Source organism: Sinocyclocheilus rhinocerous, unplaced genomic scaffold, assembly GCF_001515625.1.
Source record: "Sinocyclocheilus rhinocerous isolate Xijiao unplaced genomic scaffold, SAMN03320098_v1.1 scaffold140, whole genome shotgun sequence".
NCBI classification, from domain to species: Eukaryota; Metazoa; Chordata; class Actinopteri; order Cypriniformes; family Cyprinidae; genus Sinocyclocheilus; species Sinocyclocheilus rhinocerous.
Genome location: NW_015642053.1, coordinates 2,002,565 through 2,023,601, shown reverse-complemented (window position 1 = coordinate 2,023,601; position 21,037 = coordinate 2,002,565). Strand labels below are relative to the sequence as shown.

The 21,037-nt window shown below is 35.3% G+C and overlaps 1 protein-coding gene across 1 annotated transcript; it reads right to left on the bottom strand.

Moving 5' to 3' along the window:
• Nucleotides 1-2,019: 2,019 nt before the first annotated feature.
• Nucleotides 2,020-20,870, bottom strand: myo15b (myosin XVB). The gene is made up of 42 exons (XM_016572215.1): nucleotides 20,805-20,870; nucleotides 18,906-18,968; nucleotides 18,665-18,722; nucleotides 17,320-17,444; nucleotides 17,105-17,200; nucleotides 16,720-16,955; nucleotides 16,312-16,481; nucleotides 16,057-16,129; nucleotides 15,113-15,286; nucleotides 14,891-15,009; nucleotides 14,614-14,684; nucleotides 14,041-14,119; nucleotides 13,446-13,538; nucleotides 13,245-13,360; nucleotides 12,904-13,146; nucleotides 12,734-12,818; nucleotides 12,538-12,639; nucleotides 12,234-12,390; nucleotides 11,832-11,922; nucleotides 11,510-11,708; nucleotides 10,460-10,575; nucleotides 10,287-10,346; nucleotides 10,086-10,161; nucleotides 9,860-9,975; nucleotides 9,664-9,782; nucleotides 8,621-8,762; nucleotides 8,091-8,202; nucleotides 7,267-7,630; nucleotides 7,138-7,183; nucleotides 6,972-7,044; nucleotides 6,168-6,244; nucleotides 6,000-6,076; nucleotides 5,716-5,846; nucleotides 5,507-5,601; nucleotides 5,350-5,427; nucleotides 5,171-5,267; nucleotides 4,925-5,073; nucleotides 3,180-3,304; nucleotides 2,908-3,041; nucleotides 2,670-2,803; nucleotides 2,424-2,561; nucleotides 2,020-2,310 (listed from the first exon to the last, which is right to left on the bottom strand). Exons 2-42 carry the CDS (start codon nucleotides 18,906-18,908, stop codon nucleotides 2,215-2,217), a joined length of 4,845 nt encoding a protein of 1,614 aa, XP_016427701.1. The 5' UTR covers nucleotides 18,909-18,968; nucleotides 20,805-20,870; the 3' UTR covers nucleotides 2,020-2,214.
• Nucleotides 20,871-21,037: the final 167 nt, after the last annotated feature.

The following is a 21,037-nucleotide window of genomic DNA, read 5'->3' as shown; positions in this document are numbered from 1 at the left end:
TTCTGTAATTTTTATCATTGTAAACAGAACATAGAATATATAGGAAATGTATTTATTTTATTGGGAAAATACTATATTCATAAATGTAAATTTTCTTCAACATTACCCAAATCACATAATTTACTTTAGGGCCTTTCGCACCGCGGGAACCTTTTCATTTGTGACTTTAAGTACCTAATTATTATAACACAAAAAAATATTAACACCAAAAAAAGTGTCAAATTTTGTGAAACTGTATAATGATCTGCTGAATGTTATGTAATTTGATTTACCTCTGTACTTCTTGTTTATTTTTTTTTCTTTATTGTCTTCCTATATTATTTCTGTATTCATAATGTCAGTTAGTTTATTCTTGTTTATTTGCAAAAAAAAAACACCTTTAATGTCATATAGGATTTATAATAAATGCATATTTATAAATATCACAATTTAAATGTATCTGCACGAAAATGGAAAAAAAAAATATTTTCTCAGTTTTCAGAGAGATATCAGTGATATTTATTGAAAAATTATGAAAACTACACTCCTGCTGACGGCCATGTTAGTGACTAGAAGGGCGTGGTATGTTTGTGCAGGTACGATGTAGTGGAATCTGATTGGTCAGTGTTATCTGAGGGGCGGGATTTGATTTGTTTTGTCCTGTGTGATTGGTCAGTACTACAGGGCGGGTAATCGGCTTGCTGTTGTCTGGCTCATAGGGCGGAGCCTCTGTTTGGCGTAGTTGCCCTGCACGTCAAAGTGAAACATTTGATGTCATATATTTACAACCCAAAATGTAGTAATAAAATTATAAGAAATGTGTTTCAATCAAGGAAAATAATTATCCGAGGGGAAATGTTTTTTAGGAATTATTTAATTGATAAGATTAATTGGAAAAAAAAACATGGCTCTTACCTTATAAATTTGGTGTCCCCAACAAAGTAAAAGAACTACATTTAAAGATTTTTGCATAATATATAACCCACGAATGAGATTACATAAAAATTTGGTAATCCTCATTTGAATTGTAATTTTTTTGTAATTTCAGTATTGAATGATCATCTTTTTTTCAAATGCCGCCTTGTTAAGGGATTTTGGTCTGACTTGTCAAAATTCCTTGCTTCAAAATCCAATTTAGACATTGATTTAACTATGTGTGATATATTCTGTAATTTTTATCATTGTAAACAGAACATAGAATATATAGGAAATGTATTTATTTTATTGGGAAAATACTATATTCATAAATGTAAATTTTCTTCAACATTACCCAAATCACATAATTTACTTTAGGGCCTTTCGCACCGCGGGAACCTTTTCATTTGTGACTTTAAGTACCTAATTATTATAACACAAAAAAATATTAACACCAAAAAAAGTGTCAAATTTTGTGAAACTGTATAATGATCTGCTGAATGTTATGTAATTTGATTTACCTCTGTACTTCTTGTTTATTTTTTTTTCTTTATTGTCTTCCTATATTATTTCTGTATTCATAATGTCAGTTAGTTTATTCTTGTTTATTTGCAAAAAAAAAACACCTTTAATGTCATATAGGATTTATAATAAATGCATATTTATAAATATCACAATTTAAATATGTATCTGCACGAAAATGGAAAAAAAAAATATTTTCTCAGTTTTCAGAGTGATATCAGTGATATTTATTGAAAAATTATGAAAACTACACTTCAGAAGACATTTTACACTTTATAGTTTAACATAACATATAGTTTAACACGTTATACTATTTATAATAGTTTAACACTTTAATAGTTTAACATCTGTACTCACTAATCAGTTTTCTTTTATTTGGAGGCAAATAATTACACATAATTATAACACATATACAAAATAGGTCAGCCTTATAATAAATATAATCACAAATCATCCCCATTTGTTGATAATGATGCTAAATTAAACACATATTTGTTTAAAAAAACATCATTACATTAAATAATGCTTATTAAATCATTAATGTCCATTCCAAACAGTTCAAAATGTCATATTTTTATAGAAAATTGTACTGTATACATCTTTTCTGCAGTATCTTTACAGCCCTGAAAACCCCTGTCTATATTGAATTAAACATTTTGTAAGCATTAACCTTGATTTTACATAAACATTTGTACATCTTTTTTAAATAAAACGACTGCAATATTTTATGGCAGGAGACACATTTGAACTTTAGAGTAAGTCATGGGATATTAGGGGAAGTTTGCATATGTTGGTTGTTTAATGTGGAGTTCCGGACCGACTGGACAAACTGCTGTAGGAGGGTTTCACCACTTCTTCCATAATCACAGCAATGGTGTGGCACAGTTCTTTCGCCTGGGAGACACGAGAGATCAATACAAGAGCAATCTCATTAATAACCATAACCAAATATTAATAAGACCAGCTCTTGAAAATGACAATATTGTACATATCATCTACATACGAACCTGCTTTAGACTGAAGCTGACAGTCCTGGGCTGAGTTCGGCCACTAAAGCTGATCTCAACTGATGGCAGTTTGTCTTTTTTGGGACGGATTGAGCGCAAGGACTGCACATCCTCCATAGACATTGTCAAACATGCGTTCTGCAAAGTTTGTGATTGTTTAGTTTTGGTCGGATATGGTTAAAACACACAATTAAGGTCAAAACATCATGGGAACTGAACTGGAGAGACAGATCAAGGATGTCATACCTGTGATTTGGGATCAAGGATTTTGATAACTTCATGGTTGACTGTGACCAGAGAGGGAGAGGGACAGCTGCGATGACTTACTTTCTGAGCAGTGAATACATCGAATCCAAAGAAAGGCAGCACACTGACACTTTCTGGAAAGTTGAAGTGTTTGTTTATATGGATATAAGGATGTGAAGTCAATAAATGAAATGGTTTCACAGCTATCTGGAAACATTAAGCAGATTTGTTCACTCACTGATAAAGCGAGCTTTGGCATCAAGAAGGCTGAGGGGGCCTAAGGTAGAAAACTGTGCCCGTATAGTAGCAAGAAGTCTTTCGTCATTGGAGTTGAGCTGATCCATCCGGGGAAGGTACTGCTTTACCTCAGCGCTGAAGATGAAAATTGATTACATGTGAAGATGTGTCAGGTTTAAAACTATGATTTGACTGTCAGCTGAAACGACTGAAAAGTTTCACCGAAAGGTTTAGGGATAAGAAATCAAATGTTTGAGATATATATAAAATTACTTTGAGGGTAGATCAGTCAGCCCAAGTGCAAGGTGTTGAAGAGCGGTCAACTCTGCCACCTGCTGGTAGATTGTAGCGCTGTTCGTGGGCAGCAACAGCCTCCCTCCCAGATAGTTAGCCACAAGCTGAAAAACATAAGATCCATCATACAGTACATAAAAATTAAAGATATAAAAAAGTTTGAGGTTGGTAAGATTTTTCAATGAGTAAGTTTCTTATGCTCACCAAGGCTGCATTTATTTAATCAAAAATACAATAAAAATATTAATATTGTGAAATATTGCTACAACTGAAAATAACGTTTTTATTTTAATCTATTTAAAAATGTGATTTATTTTTGTGATGGCAAAGCTGAATTTTCAGCCGTCATTATGCCAGTCTTAAGTGTAATATGCTGATTTGGTGCTCAGGAAACATTTCTCATTAAAGGCACAATATGTACGTTTTTGCCACTAGAGGGCGCGTATTCAAAACAAACAAAGAAACAAAGGCGTAGTCTGATGACGCGGTGACTGAGTGTGGAAACATGGGAGTTGTGGTCTTCATCCCCACAGCCGAAGCAATCTGACGGGACTCGGGCAGAAATCATGTTCATGGATGAGCTAATGTATTAAAGATTTATTAACGTTGTAGAATGAAGCAGGGTGAGGCGGAAAGCCGTCAAAGCGAAACGAGGCCGCTGAACAGCGCGACACACGGCTCGAAAGCAGCGGAGCTTTTATTATGCCACAGTCGACCGTTTCCGTTTCCGCTTCCTCCGTTTGTGCGGATGTGGGGTAAAGCAGTGATGTTTTATCATACTAGATACATTTGAAAGTTCTGTTATAATGCTACTCTGTGCAGTCGTCACCTGTCTAATAAAATGCGTAGCATATTAAAGCGTCTTTGGTGTTTCCATGTTCCTCGGAAATCGAGGGTGCATGATGTCATCGGCAGGTGACACTATACACTATGGAAACGGTCCCTGTCACTAGTTAAAATTGCATATTTCTCTGGATTTAAACATTCTTCGAAACATTTGGGATAATGTAAGTACACAAGTCAGCAAAATATATAAAACTGTTCTAGTGGTTTTTGGATATTTTAATTTAAAAAAAATTACATATTGTGCCTTTAACAATAGCTGAGACAATTAATATTTTCATAGAATTGAAAACTATGTTTTTTCAGGATTATCTGATGAATAAATGAAATCGCATCATATGACCCCTTTAAAGCGTCTTTGGTGTTTCCATGTTCCTCGGAAATCGAGGGTGCATGATGTCATCGGCAGGTGACACTATACACTATGGAAACGGTCCCTGTCACTAGTTAAAATTGCATATTTCTCTGGATTTAAACATTCTTCGAAACATTTGGGATAATGTAAGTACACAAGTCAGCAAAATATATAAAACTGTTCTAGTGGTTTTTGGATATTTTAATTTTTAAAAAATTACATATTGTGCCTTTAACAATAGCTGAGACAATTAATATTTTCATAGAATTGGAAACTATGTTTTTTCAGGATTATCTGATGAATAAACTGTTGCATTTCTTTAAAATAATTGTTTTTAAATATTTTTTAGCATTATACACCAAACTTTAGAATAGTAATGTATAAATTTAATTTCAACGGTAGTGTATAAAGTACATTTCAAGATATATATCTTGGAATCTTGGATATTCATTCATGTAAAACAGGGGTTGTGTTATTACTTTAATATTTTACATAATAATGAATTCAAAAGTGACTGTTTTTGTACCAGCTGGTAGTGGAACTTCAGATAAAGATCATTGCTGAACCGCAAGGGCTGTTTCCAGATTATTCGATGAAAGGAGAGGGAGATGGAGCCATCATCCAGCAGGAAGTCAAAAAGATACTCATCGGAGTGAATTGGTCGTGTCACATCACCTAAAGAGAGGGATTTGTGGTAAAGACAGTGTGAAAGCATTGTCTGATGTGTGAATGTGTGTTCAAGTGTGCATAAGAGTGACTAAAGATATCTTACCCCCCTTCTTAGTGGCATGGATGGAGAATTCCTTCACTTCTGCTGGATTTAAGACGCCCATCTCAGTGCAAAAGTCTTGTACCACCTCAAATGCGACCTGCAGAAAAGCATAAAAGCACTACATGTAAACAACACATTATCTGAACAGAATGAAAATAGAAAGAGCGGCCCTCACTTACACTAAAGCTGCGAATCTTGCAGGTAAATTCGTGTCCACCAGGCAGCTTTATGGGCAGCCGACGGGAGTTCCTCCCAGCCTGCAGAGCAAAGAAAACAATTTCACATACTTTCGCCTGCTCTGTTTAACATTTTCTTTTCTCACGTGTCTTCACTTACCAAAATGGCCTCCATCTCTGAATGTGAAGGGATGTGTCTGCGTCCTCCGAAACTGAGTGATCTTCTGAGATTCTTCAAGCACACACTAGCCAGTTCTGTAAACAAATATTATATTCACATAACCCAGTACAAACACAAAAACAGCTATTCTTGATACAAATAACTTTCTAATCATATAGTATAGCAAAATCCACACGTGAATACTGTACCTTGAAACGGGTGGTTGGCACCCTGAAAGATGGCCTCCAGGTGGCGGGTGCAATATGGCAGGAGAGTGTTGGAACAGGGGAAGAATCCAGTCACCAGATTGAACAAACGCCAGCCACGGGTACAGTTCTCCCTATAAAATCAGCAAATAAAATGCACATTCAAAAATTCAGGGCTGGAAATGTTTTGTAACATTATGAATGTCTTCACAGTCTCTTCCAAGTATAAAAGACAACTTACTGACCACAACCTTTTGAATGGTAGTGTACACATATTATTTACTCACTTCACTGGGTTTTTTGTGGTCTGCTTGATGACCTGACAGTAGATCTCATCTCTGAGGAACTCCTTCTCTTTTCCCAACTAAACCAAAACAAACTGTCATGAAACAGATGTAAAAATTCACAATACCTCTCAAAATAAAATATGCTGTACATTTGGAGGGAACGCTTACCTGCAAAATGGAGTTAACACAGTCACTCTCTGTCTGATTTTTCTTCATAGGCTGATCCATCATAAACTGCATCAAAACTACAAAGAGACTGCTGTGTCAAAAACTTCGAATGGAATGGAATCAGATTGGAATACTTCATTCTGATTGGTCAATCTGTGATCAAATATTTTGGTATATCGACAACTAAATATAATGACCACTTTCCCCAGGCAAACAATTTTATATATAGCCATATTATTTTTTAAGGCTTTTTAATTCCTCCAAACTCTCTTAATTTAAGATCAATCATTAAGTCGATGATTAATTCATTTAATTTATTTTGTCATTTTAAATTACATATAAATCCATTTTATTTATAATTTATGTATGCAATGTATTTTTAAGTGGGATAATGTAGTTATACACTATGAAAAAAAAGTTGCTGCCTTAAATTTTTTAAGTACAATCAACTTAGCTTTATAAGTCATTTTAACTTGAATTACATTAAACTGACTTAAAACATGAGTTGAATCTTGTATAACTTATTTTTAAAAAAGTTGAAAATTGCTTAACTTATTTTGATGTCATGATGTTGTCATGACATTTTCATCATACCATTTTTTTTAGTCTGTCATTATCGCAAAAAAAAAAAACCCTTTCAGGGTGGTAAAACTTTTACCACCTTACCAAACTTGTACACATAAAAGACCTCTTTGCTTCTTACTGGGCTTCTGATTTACATTATCCCAGGGAACCCAAATTTTTGGCTGTTTATAATGGGTGAACTTACAGTTAATCTGTTTTTCAGTACATTTGTTAACTTACCCATGAAGTTTTGAGCACCAAGACGATTGAGATCATTGTCTGAGAAAAGGATCAGTGGTTCCTGAATAGGATTCTAATAAACGAAAACACAGCAAACAAAAACAATCAAAAAAACGTATAAAATCCCAGCATGCATCGAGTGAGAGACTAAGAGATGCATACGTACTGGAGTGTATTCCACCATCTCATTAAGACTTTTGTCTTTGTTTTGTCTGAAAAATAAGAGAAATAAATCAATGTCAAGTGGCGTTTGTGAAGTATGATGCAAACTCCTTTGCTTTCCAGAAGATTTCACCTGCTGATAGCATCTGTGAAGAACTTCCTGGCAAACTCAGTCATGATATACTGCTGATGATCTGATTCAGATCTCTGGATGGACCCCACGTCAGCACTGTATACACTGCTAGCCACTGAGCGTGCAACAGGGGTGTTGGAGACAAAGCTATTAGCAGGTATGTTGGTCACAGGGCCATTGACAGGCGTGTAGGTGACGGGGCCATTGGCTGGTACATTGGTGGAAGAGCCAGTGAGTCTCATACTCTTTTTCCGTTCAAGCTGCCGCTCCATGTTGCTGCTGTGGTAGTCTGGTGGGGCACAAGGCTGAGTGACATCCACTGGGAAGAGTCCAGAACGGCCCCCACTGGAACCAAACATCCATCCTGCAAAGATAAAAAAAAAAAAAAAACTATAGTAAATCCCTTTTAGGTGTTATGATGTATTACTTATTCATATACACATGTGATATTTGATATACAAACATGTCAAACTTTTTTTTTTTTTTTTTTTTTAATATCATGCATTAAATGTTCCTACTTCCTAAAAAATATGTGTCCTGGGAAATAACACTTGTGCCGTGTCACTGCTGACAGGCCTAACATCTGTAAACAGCAGAAATGAATCTAATCGTATCCTCAGTGTATTAACAAATTGGAAAGCCTGTTTTTAATGGTCAGACATGTTGACTTTTTGCTTAACTAATGTTTTTTTTGTTTTTTTTCAATTTTGAACATGTTTTTATGATTTTGTCGCTAATGGCATAGAAATTACACATATTCGTTTTTAAGGTAAAGTTTAAGGAGATCCACAATCTGAAATGGTTTTCTCAAATTCTCTTCTCACCGTCCTTGAGGCCGTCCATGTTGAGGATTTTGATGACATCGCCTCTGTGAAAGCTCAGCAAGCTCCTGTCATCTGTCACATAGCTTTTCACAGCAGTCACATAGTCTGAGTTCTGCAAATGGAGGTAAGATGCACATTTATCATTGTTTTTGCGAATTTTGAAATGAAAACTATGCACAATAATAGTTAACGTCATGGTTAAAGTCAACATGAAACCACAACCCATTTTACTTGTTATATAGTGAAAGAAAAGGGATATTACATTAAAACATGTGGTGGGATTTAATCCTTTGGCAAGGGTTTCAATTGTGAAAAAAAGGTTTTGCATATTAGGATGGAGGTGGTTGAAGGAGAAGGGTTGAGAAATTGAAAAAGAGAGCCTGAGTTGTTTCAGAGACTGAGCAATTTCTATTTGTTAAAATGTACTGCATTAACCATTCCTTATAAGACCATGGAAGTAAATAAGGTCAGGTATGGTGACTTTAAATGAAAAATGAAAGCTACATGTGTTAAGGGTAGTATCACGGCACCGTAATCAGCTCCATGAGGAAGAGATGAATCACAGCAGCGATCTGTGGTGCCTGTTGAGAGTGAAGTTCTAACTCCTCATTACTCAAAGAGATCCCGACTTTATCAGCCCCTTGTTGCTGTACTGACAACACCTGTGAAAAACTGAACAGTATAAACATATGGTTATATAAACTGTAACACTATAGAATATTATATACTACTGTTCAATTGTTTGGGGTCAATAATTTTTTTTAAAAGAAAATAATACTTTTATTCAGCAAGCAATAGATCTTGACAGCAAAGACATTTGTAATGTTACAAAAATAAATTTAATAAATGTTGCTTTTGAACTTTCTATTTATCAAAGAATCCTGAAAAAAAAAGTGTATCATGGTTTCCAAAAAAATATTAACCCACACAGCTATTTTCAACTTTGATAATAAAACAAAAATTTCTTAAGCACCAAATCAGCCTATTAGTTAGCTGACTTGGTGCTGTTTTCTGAAGGATCATGTGACTAATGGCTACTAAAAATTCAACTTTGCCATTACAGGAAAAAATTAATTTTTTCAAATGTGTTAAAACAGAAAACAATTATTTTAAATTGTAACAATATTTCACAATATTACTGTTTTTACTTTCTTTCACATTAAAAAAAATCGTACAGACCCCAAACTTTCGAACAATAGGGTAATACACCAAAAAAATATTAACCCACACAGCTATTTTCAACTTTGATAATAAAACAAAAATTTCTTAAGCACCAAATCAGCCTATTAGTTAGCTGACTTGGTGCTGTTTTCTGAAGGATCATGTGACTAATGGCTACTAAAAATTCAACTTTGCCATTACAGGAAAAAATTAATTTTTTCAAATGTGTTAAAACAGAAAACAATTATTTTAAATTGTAACAATATTTCACAATATTACTGTTTTTACTCTCTTTCACATTAAAAAAAATCTTACAGACCCCAAACTTTCGAACAATAGGGTAATACAATTTTTTAAAAGCATGCTTTAGCCTGTTTAACACAACATTTTTAGCCACTCAGATGTTCTGTACCTGTAGCTGTGGAGTAGTCTGAGGTGTTTAGGGTTTATGCCTGAAGCTCTGGCCACTTTCAGCATTCTGATTCCTCTATGTGACACTCCCAGAATCTGAGCATCTCCTCCATTCCCCACCTGTTGAAGCACACATGCTTAACAAATTTCTGTATGCATGTTTATGCGCATTATGTAAGCAAAGCCAAGTATTTCACCTTCACATTAAAGAGACGTGCAAAGTAATTAGACCAGTTGTCTCTCGCTGCCATGACAATTCTTTTCTTCAGGGTGTCATCTAGTGAATTGATACTGGTTCCGATATGGAAGCTTGCTGGTAAGAGAAAAACACAGAGACTAGCTGAATTGTCCATAATAGTTTATCTGAATTATTATTAGACTGGTATATAGTAACAGATTATTAAAAAACAGCATCTGTCATACCCAAAAGATCTTTCATTTTACGCCTTTCCTCACGTGAAATCCTCAGACAAGAATCCGAGTAAGTGTCTCGCATGATCTGCAGTTTTTAAAAACAGTAGATAATGTGTGGCCCAGAGTTTAATGTACACAAACTAATATAAAATACATTAATTTTGAAACTTTGCATCGTTGAATAAATCTAATGCTATGATTGTTACTGACCTGCTCACAGAGTAAATTAAGAATGTATGGGTGGTTGAATTTTTCCCTGGGATAAAATAGCTGCGTACAAGAAAACACAAATACATTGAGCATACTTCAGTTAGCCAGAAGCAGCCATGATACCCGTTGTGGGAGTCATGCAAAGTCACATAAAACTCTCTTGACTTAGTTACCTCCTTGCGCAGGAAGAGTTTGCCAGGCATACTGGGGGACGAAAAGTAAACGCTGGCAGAGAATCTGTGCAATTGAGAGCGAACACTTTCCTCCTCAACCATCTTGTTGAACTGATCTTTAGGAACACATAAAGGATGAGATATTATAAATTATATTACCTTAATATTTGAATTTTAGAGAATAAAATCTTCACAGCTTTCTTCAAATTTGCATATGTATATCTAACTTTTAAATTTATATGCATACCCCTGTGTTACAAATGTAAGTTTTTATGATCCATCTATCCAAATAACCCCAAGACAACACATTTGCTTGAAAAAAAATAAATAATAATTTTGCAGTTTTTCTATTAGACAGAATGAAAAACTTTAAGAAATATTGGAATGTTTTTTTAAATTTCTTAATTGTTAAGCATATCTTATTTGAAACATATAAAAATGTTATTAGTTTCAAATACATATAAACATAATACATATTTCTATGTAAAAACCTTAAAATACAATTGACAAAAAAAAAACAGTTTAATTTTAATTGCAGAAAGGAAAAATAAGTGAATAAGTTAATAAATAATAATCTTAATAAATTACTAGTTTTTCAACATCTACAATATTTTGATTACAGGAAGAAAAAATGAAACACCTTAATTATTTCTTATTAATTTTGAAAATTTCTTAATTAATTGCCAGTTTTCAACACCTGGAATATATTCCAAGAAAGAGAATTGTCAGTTTTTCATTTTAATGCATAGTACCTGGCAGCATTACAAAAATGACAACATCCGCTCAAACCTAAAAAGTAGTGAATTATTTAATTTCACCTCATGTTCAGTTAATTGTGCTAATTATGATTAAAGAAAATGAAAACCGCATAAACACATTTCATTACACCAAATACACAAAATAATGTTCTTTTTAGCAGCATCATATGACCCCTTTAATTTCACCTCATGTTCAGTTAATTGTGCTAATTATGATTAAAGAAAATGAAATAATACGATTTCAATCACACTTGACGAAATGACCCCTATATATCAGATGTGAATCACTTACAAGGAGGCATTGGTGGTGGGTCGGGGATGCTGGGAGGTGGAGGAGGGATGGGCTCACGAGCTCGAGGCAAAGCATGTGAACGCTGCGAGCCGAAGAGATCAGCTAGTGAACGCTGCTTCTGCCTCATATCGTTAGAGATTTCCCGTGGGCCACGGGACTCAGGCGGCTGAGGGGGTGGAGGCTTCTGTTCCCACTGTTTCTGCAGCACAAATAATAAATTTTTTTTAAAAAGATTCATGGTGAACTTCTGCATTCTTGACTTTGAGCTCAAAAAGTCTAAAACACTAGATTATGGCATGTCACTGAGGTCGGTATCATCTACCTTCTGGTTAGAGACAGGTCCCTGAGCTTTGAGAATGGCCAGTGCCTCTTCTTTGGGGTCATGTTTCTTTACAAAGTGCTTGGCCGGAACCCTGTGAAGATCAAAGTCCAAATATTCCTCCATTTACAGTCTGGGAATCACTCCAAGTGAAAAGGCCAACGCAACATAATATTATGCAAGTGATCAATAACAGCAGAGGTTGCATTAAGTCAATGTGAATCACAGTTAGCAACCCACTTTACTTCCGTAGTGCACACATTCAGTGACACAGGACATGTCACGAGAAAATAAAAAAGGTCAGGACTTGATTTGATCCATTGGGAATTCAATGGATCATGAAAAGTGGTCTCTAGGTGGAGCAAGCTATTGCTTTACAATAATTCATGTCAATTCTTGGCCCACCTGACAGGCTCGAAGGCTTTAGGTTCTGGAAAGGGCCGGCTCTGGTACCGCTTGATGATCTCTCTAATGTTACTAGTAGGTTCTGGTTTAGGAGATGTGGGTTCTGGAGATTCTGGTTCAGGTGTTTGGATGTTAGGAGGTTCTGGGAGTGGTTTCACTGTGTGAAGAAGGGTTTATAAACTTCAAGACACATTATATAATCTTAGAAGACTAAAGAAGACATTAGAATCTTAAGTATGAATTTAAATAAAGACCACAATGAACCACAAAAACTTAGCCCTAGGTGTTGTGACAAACGTCTGACCTTCAGTCTGTACTGGTGGAGGTGATTTGGGTTGGGTCACCTCCGGCGGAGAGGCGTATATCAGTGGCTTAGCAACCTTTGGCGCAGACTTTGGGCGTGCTTCTGAAGTTCCCGAGATGCATAAAGATAGTGAAAATCTTTTATGCAGTTTTATTTTAGCCATTTTAAGGATTCTGATTGGACAGTGTCCACTCACCCATCTTTTGAAAAAAAGTCCTCTTCTCCTGAAAGGACCCTTGATCTTCTGGGGCCCTGAGATCCACCTCTGCCTCAGGCTGTGCCTTAAAGAACAAATTAAGTCATTGCAAAAATCTGAAGTGTAAACATACAGTTAAAGAAAACACAGGCACTGATCAGTTCCTGTACCTCTGGACCGCGGGGCTTTGGAAGGGCCTCTGGGGCTTTTTTGGGGGTCTGAGGAACGGTTCTTTGTTCCTGGGGGCGGCTTCGGGGTTTGGGTGAGGGTGAGCGTGAAGGTGAACGTGCACGTGGAGGAGAGCGCCGCCGCTGACGTGGTGACTGTCTTTTTGACTCTTTCTCGCGTTTTCGCATCTCTTCCTGCTGTTGCTTCTGGGACAGTGTCATCGCCTGCATTGTCATCTGCTGAGCCTATAGGGAAAAATAGATTCATCTGTCTACTTTACGTTGAATGAACTCATGTTACAAATGTAAGAACATAATAATGTTATACCAGAAGCTTTACTCACCAGAAGCAGAGCCTGTTGATTGATAAAGGCCTGCTGCTGAGCAGCCATTTGCTGTGAGTTGACAGCCGGAGTTGCAGCAGGCATGGCTTGTGGCATGGCAGTTGGCATCATCATAGCTACATCCGAAACAAGCAGTAGGAAGAGGGTAAGAATTTAACAGTTTATGCTATCAGAGAAGCACAACATCAGCAGGATGCTTACGTTGCATGGGTTGCATCATGGGCATAGTAGGCATCATGTTTGGCATCATTGGTGTGGAAGCATAGCCAGCCATGGCAGGATTCATTGGCATTCCTAAATGATAAGGGGAGTAGACAGTCCAGTTACAAAATAAATTCTAATGTCAGGTCCAAAATAAATGTCAGGTCTTATTTTAAATATTAAAATTAAATAAAAAAATAAAACAATAATTAATATTAAAACGATTAGATGTTAAAATGTAAATAAATTACATTAACTAAAATGTAAACTAAATTATATTATATATATTCATTCATATATTTATTTTTAATTTAAATTGTTCTATTAAAACTGTCATTGTATACTATGAGCATTGTTGGCTCTATTAAAAATTGCTTGTGATGTTCCTCATTTGTAAATTGCTTTGGATAAACGAGTCTTCTAAATGGATAAATTAATAAATATTGTGTAAATAAAGTGTTTAAATTCAGCAATCTTATTTGTTACCATCAAATTGTATCATTTTTATCAGCATTATATTGGCTTCACTGCTCTCTAAATATCTGGATCACTATCGATCGATCACTAACACAAATTAAACAGATACAAACTGTACCTGCTCCGGTGTACATGCTGGGCATCATACCTCCGCCTCCTCTCATTCTACGATTCAGCATGGCCATCCGTTCAAAGTCCTATCAATAAAAAACAAATAAAAATGCAGATAGTAAGACCTCAGGCCAGCCCTCAGAGATAAAAGGCAATACAAGTAGATCTCAGAGTTAATAAGTGCCAAAGCTATGCAATCTTTACTGGCTTAATAAATGTTAACAGTATATCTGTGTAGCCTAGTGATAAGCACATGTGCTCTGACATGTTGAGCTGTGCTGCTCTTGCAGGTGACATGAGTTTGAGTGATGACTCGTGTTCCATCTCTATAAATGTAAAACAATATATTAAAATAAATGTATAAATATCAAAAAAATCTACAGTGGCATTTATTTTAAAGAAAGGCAGCACAAGCACACTTTTCATTTATAATTCACTAAAAATCAACAGATATATTGCTTTAAACAGATATGTTGCTGTAAAATAATGACTTTATTATTAATGGTGAATTTAAAGTAGCTGCCAGTTTGACTATAAACTGCACAATAATGTTTATATATTTGAACTGGATGATACTGACCGGAGGACCCTGATCAAACACAGAATCAAAGAGGTCATCAACGTAAGCATCCATCTGTCGACCTCGAGATCCTGAAAGAAAGATTGTTTCAGGAGTGTCTTTTATAAAGTCAGAGTGAAACCATCATTTTATTTACTCTACAGGGTGAGCCGCTTCCCAACCCTCATACTGTAGCTTTCATTCACTTTGATTTCTTTTATCGTCCCTCTGCAAAGCTATGCAACAGATCATGACTCAGAATTTACTGTCTGTTTCCTAGTAATGGTTGGACACTCACCCTGGGATGTGGAAGAGGGTTCATAGGTGTCCCATTGGGATGCTTCAAAGGAGGGGAAACCAGGGGCTTGCATAGAGGGAGCAGGTGGTATAAAGTCATCCAGGTCGGTGGTTACCATACTGAAAAAAAAAGACATAATGGATTAAAAAAGAAGGACTTAAGCAGTAATTTCACAGTTTCCTTTTGAATGAACTGTCAGCACTGAGCTCTATAGAGGCATACCTGTTGCCTGTGTTGCTAAAGAGGTAATCGGTTTGAGTGGATGGGTGACCCAGAGGCACATCAGCCTCAACTCCAGCCAAGAGATCCATTACAAAATCACAGCCAGCCAGGTCGGTCCAGCCCTCCCCAGCCAGCAGAGACACAGACCAGCCCCGTGTAGCTTCTTTCAGACCCCTGAGAGAAAAAAAAAACATGACATTAAGAAGTATTGGTGAATCTCACAAAAATAACTAAATAGAACTAAACAACTAAATGAATTACATATTAAATAATTCTGTTGTATATATTGCAATTTTAAAATAAAATCAATTACTATTAAATATTGCACTTCATTTAAATGTATATTAGTTCAATTGATTTAAATGACAATTTACCAAATAAATAATTATTTAGTATATAATTACATGTAAGTTTATAGTAATTATTAAACATATAAAATTTTTATAGTACATTATAATTTAATTAACTAAATGATATTAAATATTAAACGATCTTAAGTCAAGTCAAGTCGAGGAATGCCTTTCAGCATCTTGATTTTAGGTTCACATACAATTTTACATGGAGAATATATATATATACATATATATATATATATATATATATATATATATATATAAAACACAATGATTTAATATATAATCATTTAATTTAAATAGTATAGTATAAATATTTTTCCTTTTTTCTATAGATTTTGGGGTCAAATATGTCACAAAATAACCTAGAAAGCTAGAAAGGAACTTTTTATTAATGCTATTTTAAATAAATAAATGCATACACACATACATATAATTTTGTTGCATTATAGAAATGAAAAAAACTTTCATGAACAGTTTTCATGAACAAGATTTTTTTCATGTTAAAAATATTTTAAGATAAATATAACCTGGATGATTTTTTTTTTCGAGATTCATCCACAAAAACAAACATATTTATCTATTAGCTACCTGTAGCTAATAAGCCAAGAGGTCAACTGTTCTCCTGTGGTCCAAGACTCCACCTCCACAGTTAACCTTTCCTCTGAAAAATAAAAAAGGTCAACATCACATAAACACCATACTTTAATAAAACATTTATACTCCAACATATTAAGAATAATTGATTCTCTTGGAATGAACAGTGAAACTGGGAATCCAATATTTTTTGCTGATAATCAGGTACAGCTCATCAGCTCAGTTTTCTAAGAAAGCTACAGCCCTCACCATTGAAAGTGTTAACCTCCACCACCATCTTTCCTTTTCTCTGATTGGCTGTCCACTCGAGCTGATTCGGAGGGTGTCGTCTGCAGGCAGGGGAGGGGAGCTGGAGGGATGTGAGGAGCTTGTGCTGGCACAGAGAGCGATACTCCCCTGGACCTCGGTCGGACACATACCTGACAATCATAATAAATATTATTTTTAATTCTGAAGATAACCAATAGCTGTACAGAAACACTAACTTCTGTCCGGCCTTATTTATCTATTGATCAATATGCAATTTAACAATCTGTATAGTTTATTTAGAAAATTTAAAATTGAATAATCGACCAATGGCAATGTTATATCAGTCCACTCTCTTCCTGTTCTAAAGACCCCTCTTTTAAGTTTGTAATACTATAGCTAAAGACGTACTTGAGCAGGGGTTTCTCCAAGGCAGGAGAGGGTGTGAAGGCACTCAGACAGCAGGCCAGGAGCAACCAGCCCCGCAGGGCACTCTCTTCATTATCCCCGTCCCAAGTGCGGTACACCAGTTGTGCTAGAATCTCATCTCTGATGCTGGGCCGTAATTGGCTCTTCTCCACAATATAGTTCCCTAAGATCTGTTCTTGCCATCCTGTCAGATCAGAGTCACCTGTGAAACGCAGGATCTAAAGGAGAACGTAGATGAGAAAGGATTCATTCAAAATCCAAGATTTCATACCCAACATTTCAGTAATTTTTTTTTTTTTTTGAATTTCTGTGGTAAAATATCCATTTACGCAAAACACGTCACTATGTTTTTAGGTTCTGTACTGACCAGTTTGTAGATTTCTAGAGCTGTGCGGGCATCATCAGGATCCAGAGACGTCAGAGGCTTCTGAAGCAGAAAACCCTGCGGGTGGCACCATCCGTCCTAATGGAAAGGAAAACAGGTAACTGCTGTAAAAAATGGATGAAATCGATTCACAGGTATGGAAATTGCTTGTGAAGCGGAAGACCACAAAACTAGGTAGGACGTTTTTTAAGTTCTACCTTCAGGACTGTGTTGGCATATTGGGAGAAAGGGTGTCTGTCAATGTCTTGGGGCAATGAGAGGTTGTGGTCTGCTTTGACCTGTGGCAGAGCTACTTCTGTTACTCCTGACCCTTGAGGACGTCCTGAAAGCCATCATTGTAAATGTGAATACAAATATGGGCAGTTTTTACCCAAAGCAATACAATTACTTAAAGGGGTCATATGACGTTGCTAAAAAGAACATTATTTGGTGTATTTGGTGTAATGCAATGTGTTTATGCGGTTTAAGGTAAAAAAAAACATTATTTTCCATATAATGTACATTATTGTTTCTCCTCTATGCCCCGCCTTTCTGAAACGCCTTTCGATTTTTACAAAGCTCATCGGTCTAAAAAGCGAGGTGTGCTCTGATTGGCCAGCTATCCAGCGAATTTGGCCGAATACCAACAATACTACAGCGAGAATATAAGTTACGCCTTCTTTCTTTGCGTGAACGTTTGGGCGGCGTTATGCAAATCTTCTCACATCGTGACGTAGACATGTGGGGCGTGTTAGAACGAGCCGTTTTAGGTAGGCGTGGTTGACTTAATTGTTATAAAGAAAATCTCTTTGGATTTGAGACTTTAGTCTTTGCAACTTTACAGATCTTCTTTATGCACCAAGAGCTTGTAACACTCCAAAGAGAAAGGAAAAATTGAAATCGCATCATATGACCCCTTTAAAAGACTTAATTTGAGTGTGAACAATGTCAGTCATTCTAAAACTGAATACTTTTATTCAGCAAAGATACATGCAATTAATCAAAATTGACAGTTACAAAAGATGCTTATATCCATCAAAGAATCCAGAGTTATTTTAAACTGCAATAATATTTCACAATATTCCTGTTTTTACAGTAGTTTTGATTAAATAAAAGCAGCTTTGGTGAGCATTACAGACTTTTTTGAACTGTAGAGTTTTGTCAAATTTAAACAAAATCAGCTGCTGGTGAATTAAAAAATAATAATAAAGGAAACACCGTTGAGGATCTTGAATTCAGTTTAACAGTTTCACATGGCCAAACCATTGAAAAAAAATTTGTGAACAGGTTGCTGTTAATCAAAGTTACTTTGATGACAAAAAAAAATGTCCACCATCTCTTGATTTTATCTGTCAATTTTGAAAAGCTAAGAAAAAAAGTTCACATTTCACTTTTAAGCACTTTTACAAATAAATATGGAAACCCTTTTATAGTACTTTCACTCAAGTGTGTTTGACCTATTACTTAGATTTTTAAATTGAGTAAAATTACACAGTACTTATACTTCAGTTTAAAGTATAATCTCAGTACTTTTAATTGGTTATCAAGTATCAAGGAACTCACCCGCTGCACTGCGTAATCTGGCCGACAGGTCTGCCGGGATCTCCAATATTCCCACATCCTTCAGGTAAAATATAGTATTTCATTCTTTTGTGTTGTTCAAAATCAATGTTTAACTCTGAAGTGACCGGTTAAATTATGTCCAAGTCCATAAAAATCAGATGCTCAGAGACCTTGAGCACACAAGTCAAAACAAAAGAAAATAAAAAAATCTATAAAAATGAAAAGATTCAGAGTGTCTCACCATCTCTGAAGAGGAAGATGTAGGTTTTGCTGCTTGCTTCACTCTTGTTCTATCAGTATGTTCCTGATCAAATCAAAATACAATCAAAAACACAATCTGACGTTAAAAAAAAAAAAGTTTAACATTAAGCCACTCTCTGGCCATTTGCATATTGTAGTGTTTCATTCCTTCTTGACTGAACCATTGGACATTTATTTTGTAAAGCTATTCCACTCATTTATGCTATTACCTGTCCATGGCATCGTATGCAAAGGTAAACAGGACTATTCTTAGCAGCTGGCCTTCTTTTATATCCTAGGAAGACCCTCCCTTGACTTGCTCCTCCCCAAACAAAAGAATTACATGAAATTTGAGTCACCAAACCCATTTTTTATCTTATCATTTAGTATTATCATTGTGTTTGATTGGCCTTTTCTGTTCTGTGTATCATTGTTGCCAGAAAACATACTGTAGAAACAAATCTGAGAGTATTCTGGAGTATGGCCACCAGATACCTGCTGTTTGCCTGTTCCAGTGAACTATTTTTATATTAAACAATTTAGCTTTTATTGGACAAGCAAAAATACTATCATACAAAATATACACAAAGCTGTTAAACCCACTGAATGAGGATCACGTCACAAACCAGTCTTACCACAAATGCATAACAATTACTACAAAGTGATTTGACAGCAGAGTGAGGACATAGTCCAAACTGTATAAAACAATGAGGGGTAACAAGGAAACAGAACTGAAAGCAATGTTATATAACTTAGTGGATCATTTAAATATAACTCACTACCAGTCAAAGGTTTAGATTGATTCTGATGAACATATTTTTGTCCATAAATATAAATTTGTATTTGAATGAATTTGTTTACAAAACTAACATTTTTATTCATCTTCTTTTTAACAGACCTGAGGGAAAAGCAGTCATTAAATGTCCAGAAAAATAAATATACTTAAATGTATTTGAAATACATTTATTTCATGCTAAGTATACTACAAACACAATTACATATTTATGTACTTAATAAAATACCCTGCAATTGTACTTTTAGTATACTAAACTGGTATACTTAAAGTCTGCTAAATTGGAACAACTAATTTTGTACTTAATGCACTTTAATTGTGCAGAAGTAGTGCTGAAGTCCAACTAAAGATATACTTAGTATATTTGATTGTGCTAAAGTGGAACTATTGCAAGTATACTTCAGGTACACTTTAAATATTTTGCATTTAAAGACCAATATTATTCAAAGATCATACAATCATCATCAAAAGTGACATTAAAACACATTTTAAGACTTAATATTAAAAAATGTGCATTGTGTACCAGTAGTACTCCAAATAAAGTTTAATTATAATTATATCAGTAAGTCTCGAGTTATCTGTCAGTAAATATGTTTTATTATTATTATTGAGCAGAATGAAACAGATTAACAGCAACAACTTGATGTAATGACCTACACAACAGCTGAGAGCAGTGACAGATATATACACACATATAGGAGAAGAAAAGGAGAGAAAAAAAAACAAATAAACATAAACAAACACATATGCTATAAATGTATGGATGTGGTCATTTAAACAGGTACAGAGGTAAGTGAATAGTTTTGTGAATTGTAATAGTACTTATTATTATTATTATTCATCAAATTTCCTTGTGTTATTGTGGCAAAAGATGAGATTATAGATGCAACTGCACTATGTATTAAAAAAGCCCCCCCCAAAAAAGCCAGAACCTTTTAGAATTTAAAAGCTTTTTCCAACACATTACACCGCATTAAACAAATCTTAAAGTCTTACATAACTGATATAATCTATTTCTTATTTTCCGCCCTAATTTCTCTCTGTATCATTAATCTGTCTGTTTGCTATTAGCATGTGTAATATGGATAAATATTAAACACTACCTACCTAGGATGATATTAAAACAAACATAGCTGTCCCCATGAAAAGTGCTCTTTAACTGATGAAATGAGTTGAAATCCAAACACAAAAGAAGTGGTGCTTAGGTGGGTCTTTGCAGGAATGAGAGAGAAAGGGCAGGCAGGCGGGCAGGTGGAGCTCACCTCACCTAACTCTGACATTTCTTACATGTGTACACACTCTTAAACAGCCCATGACGCACTAGAGAGACCAAACACGCC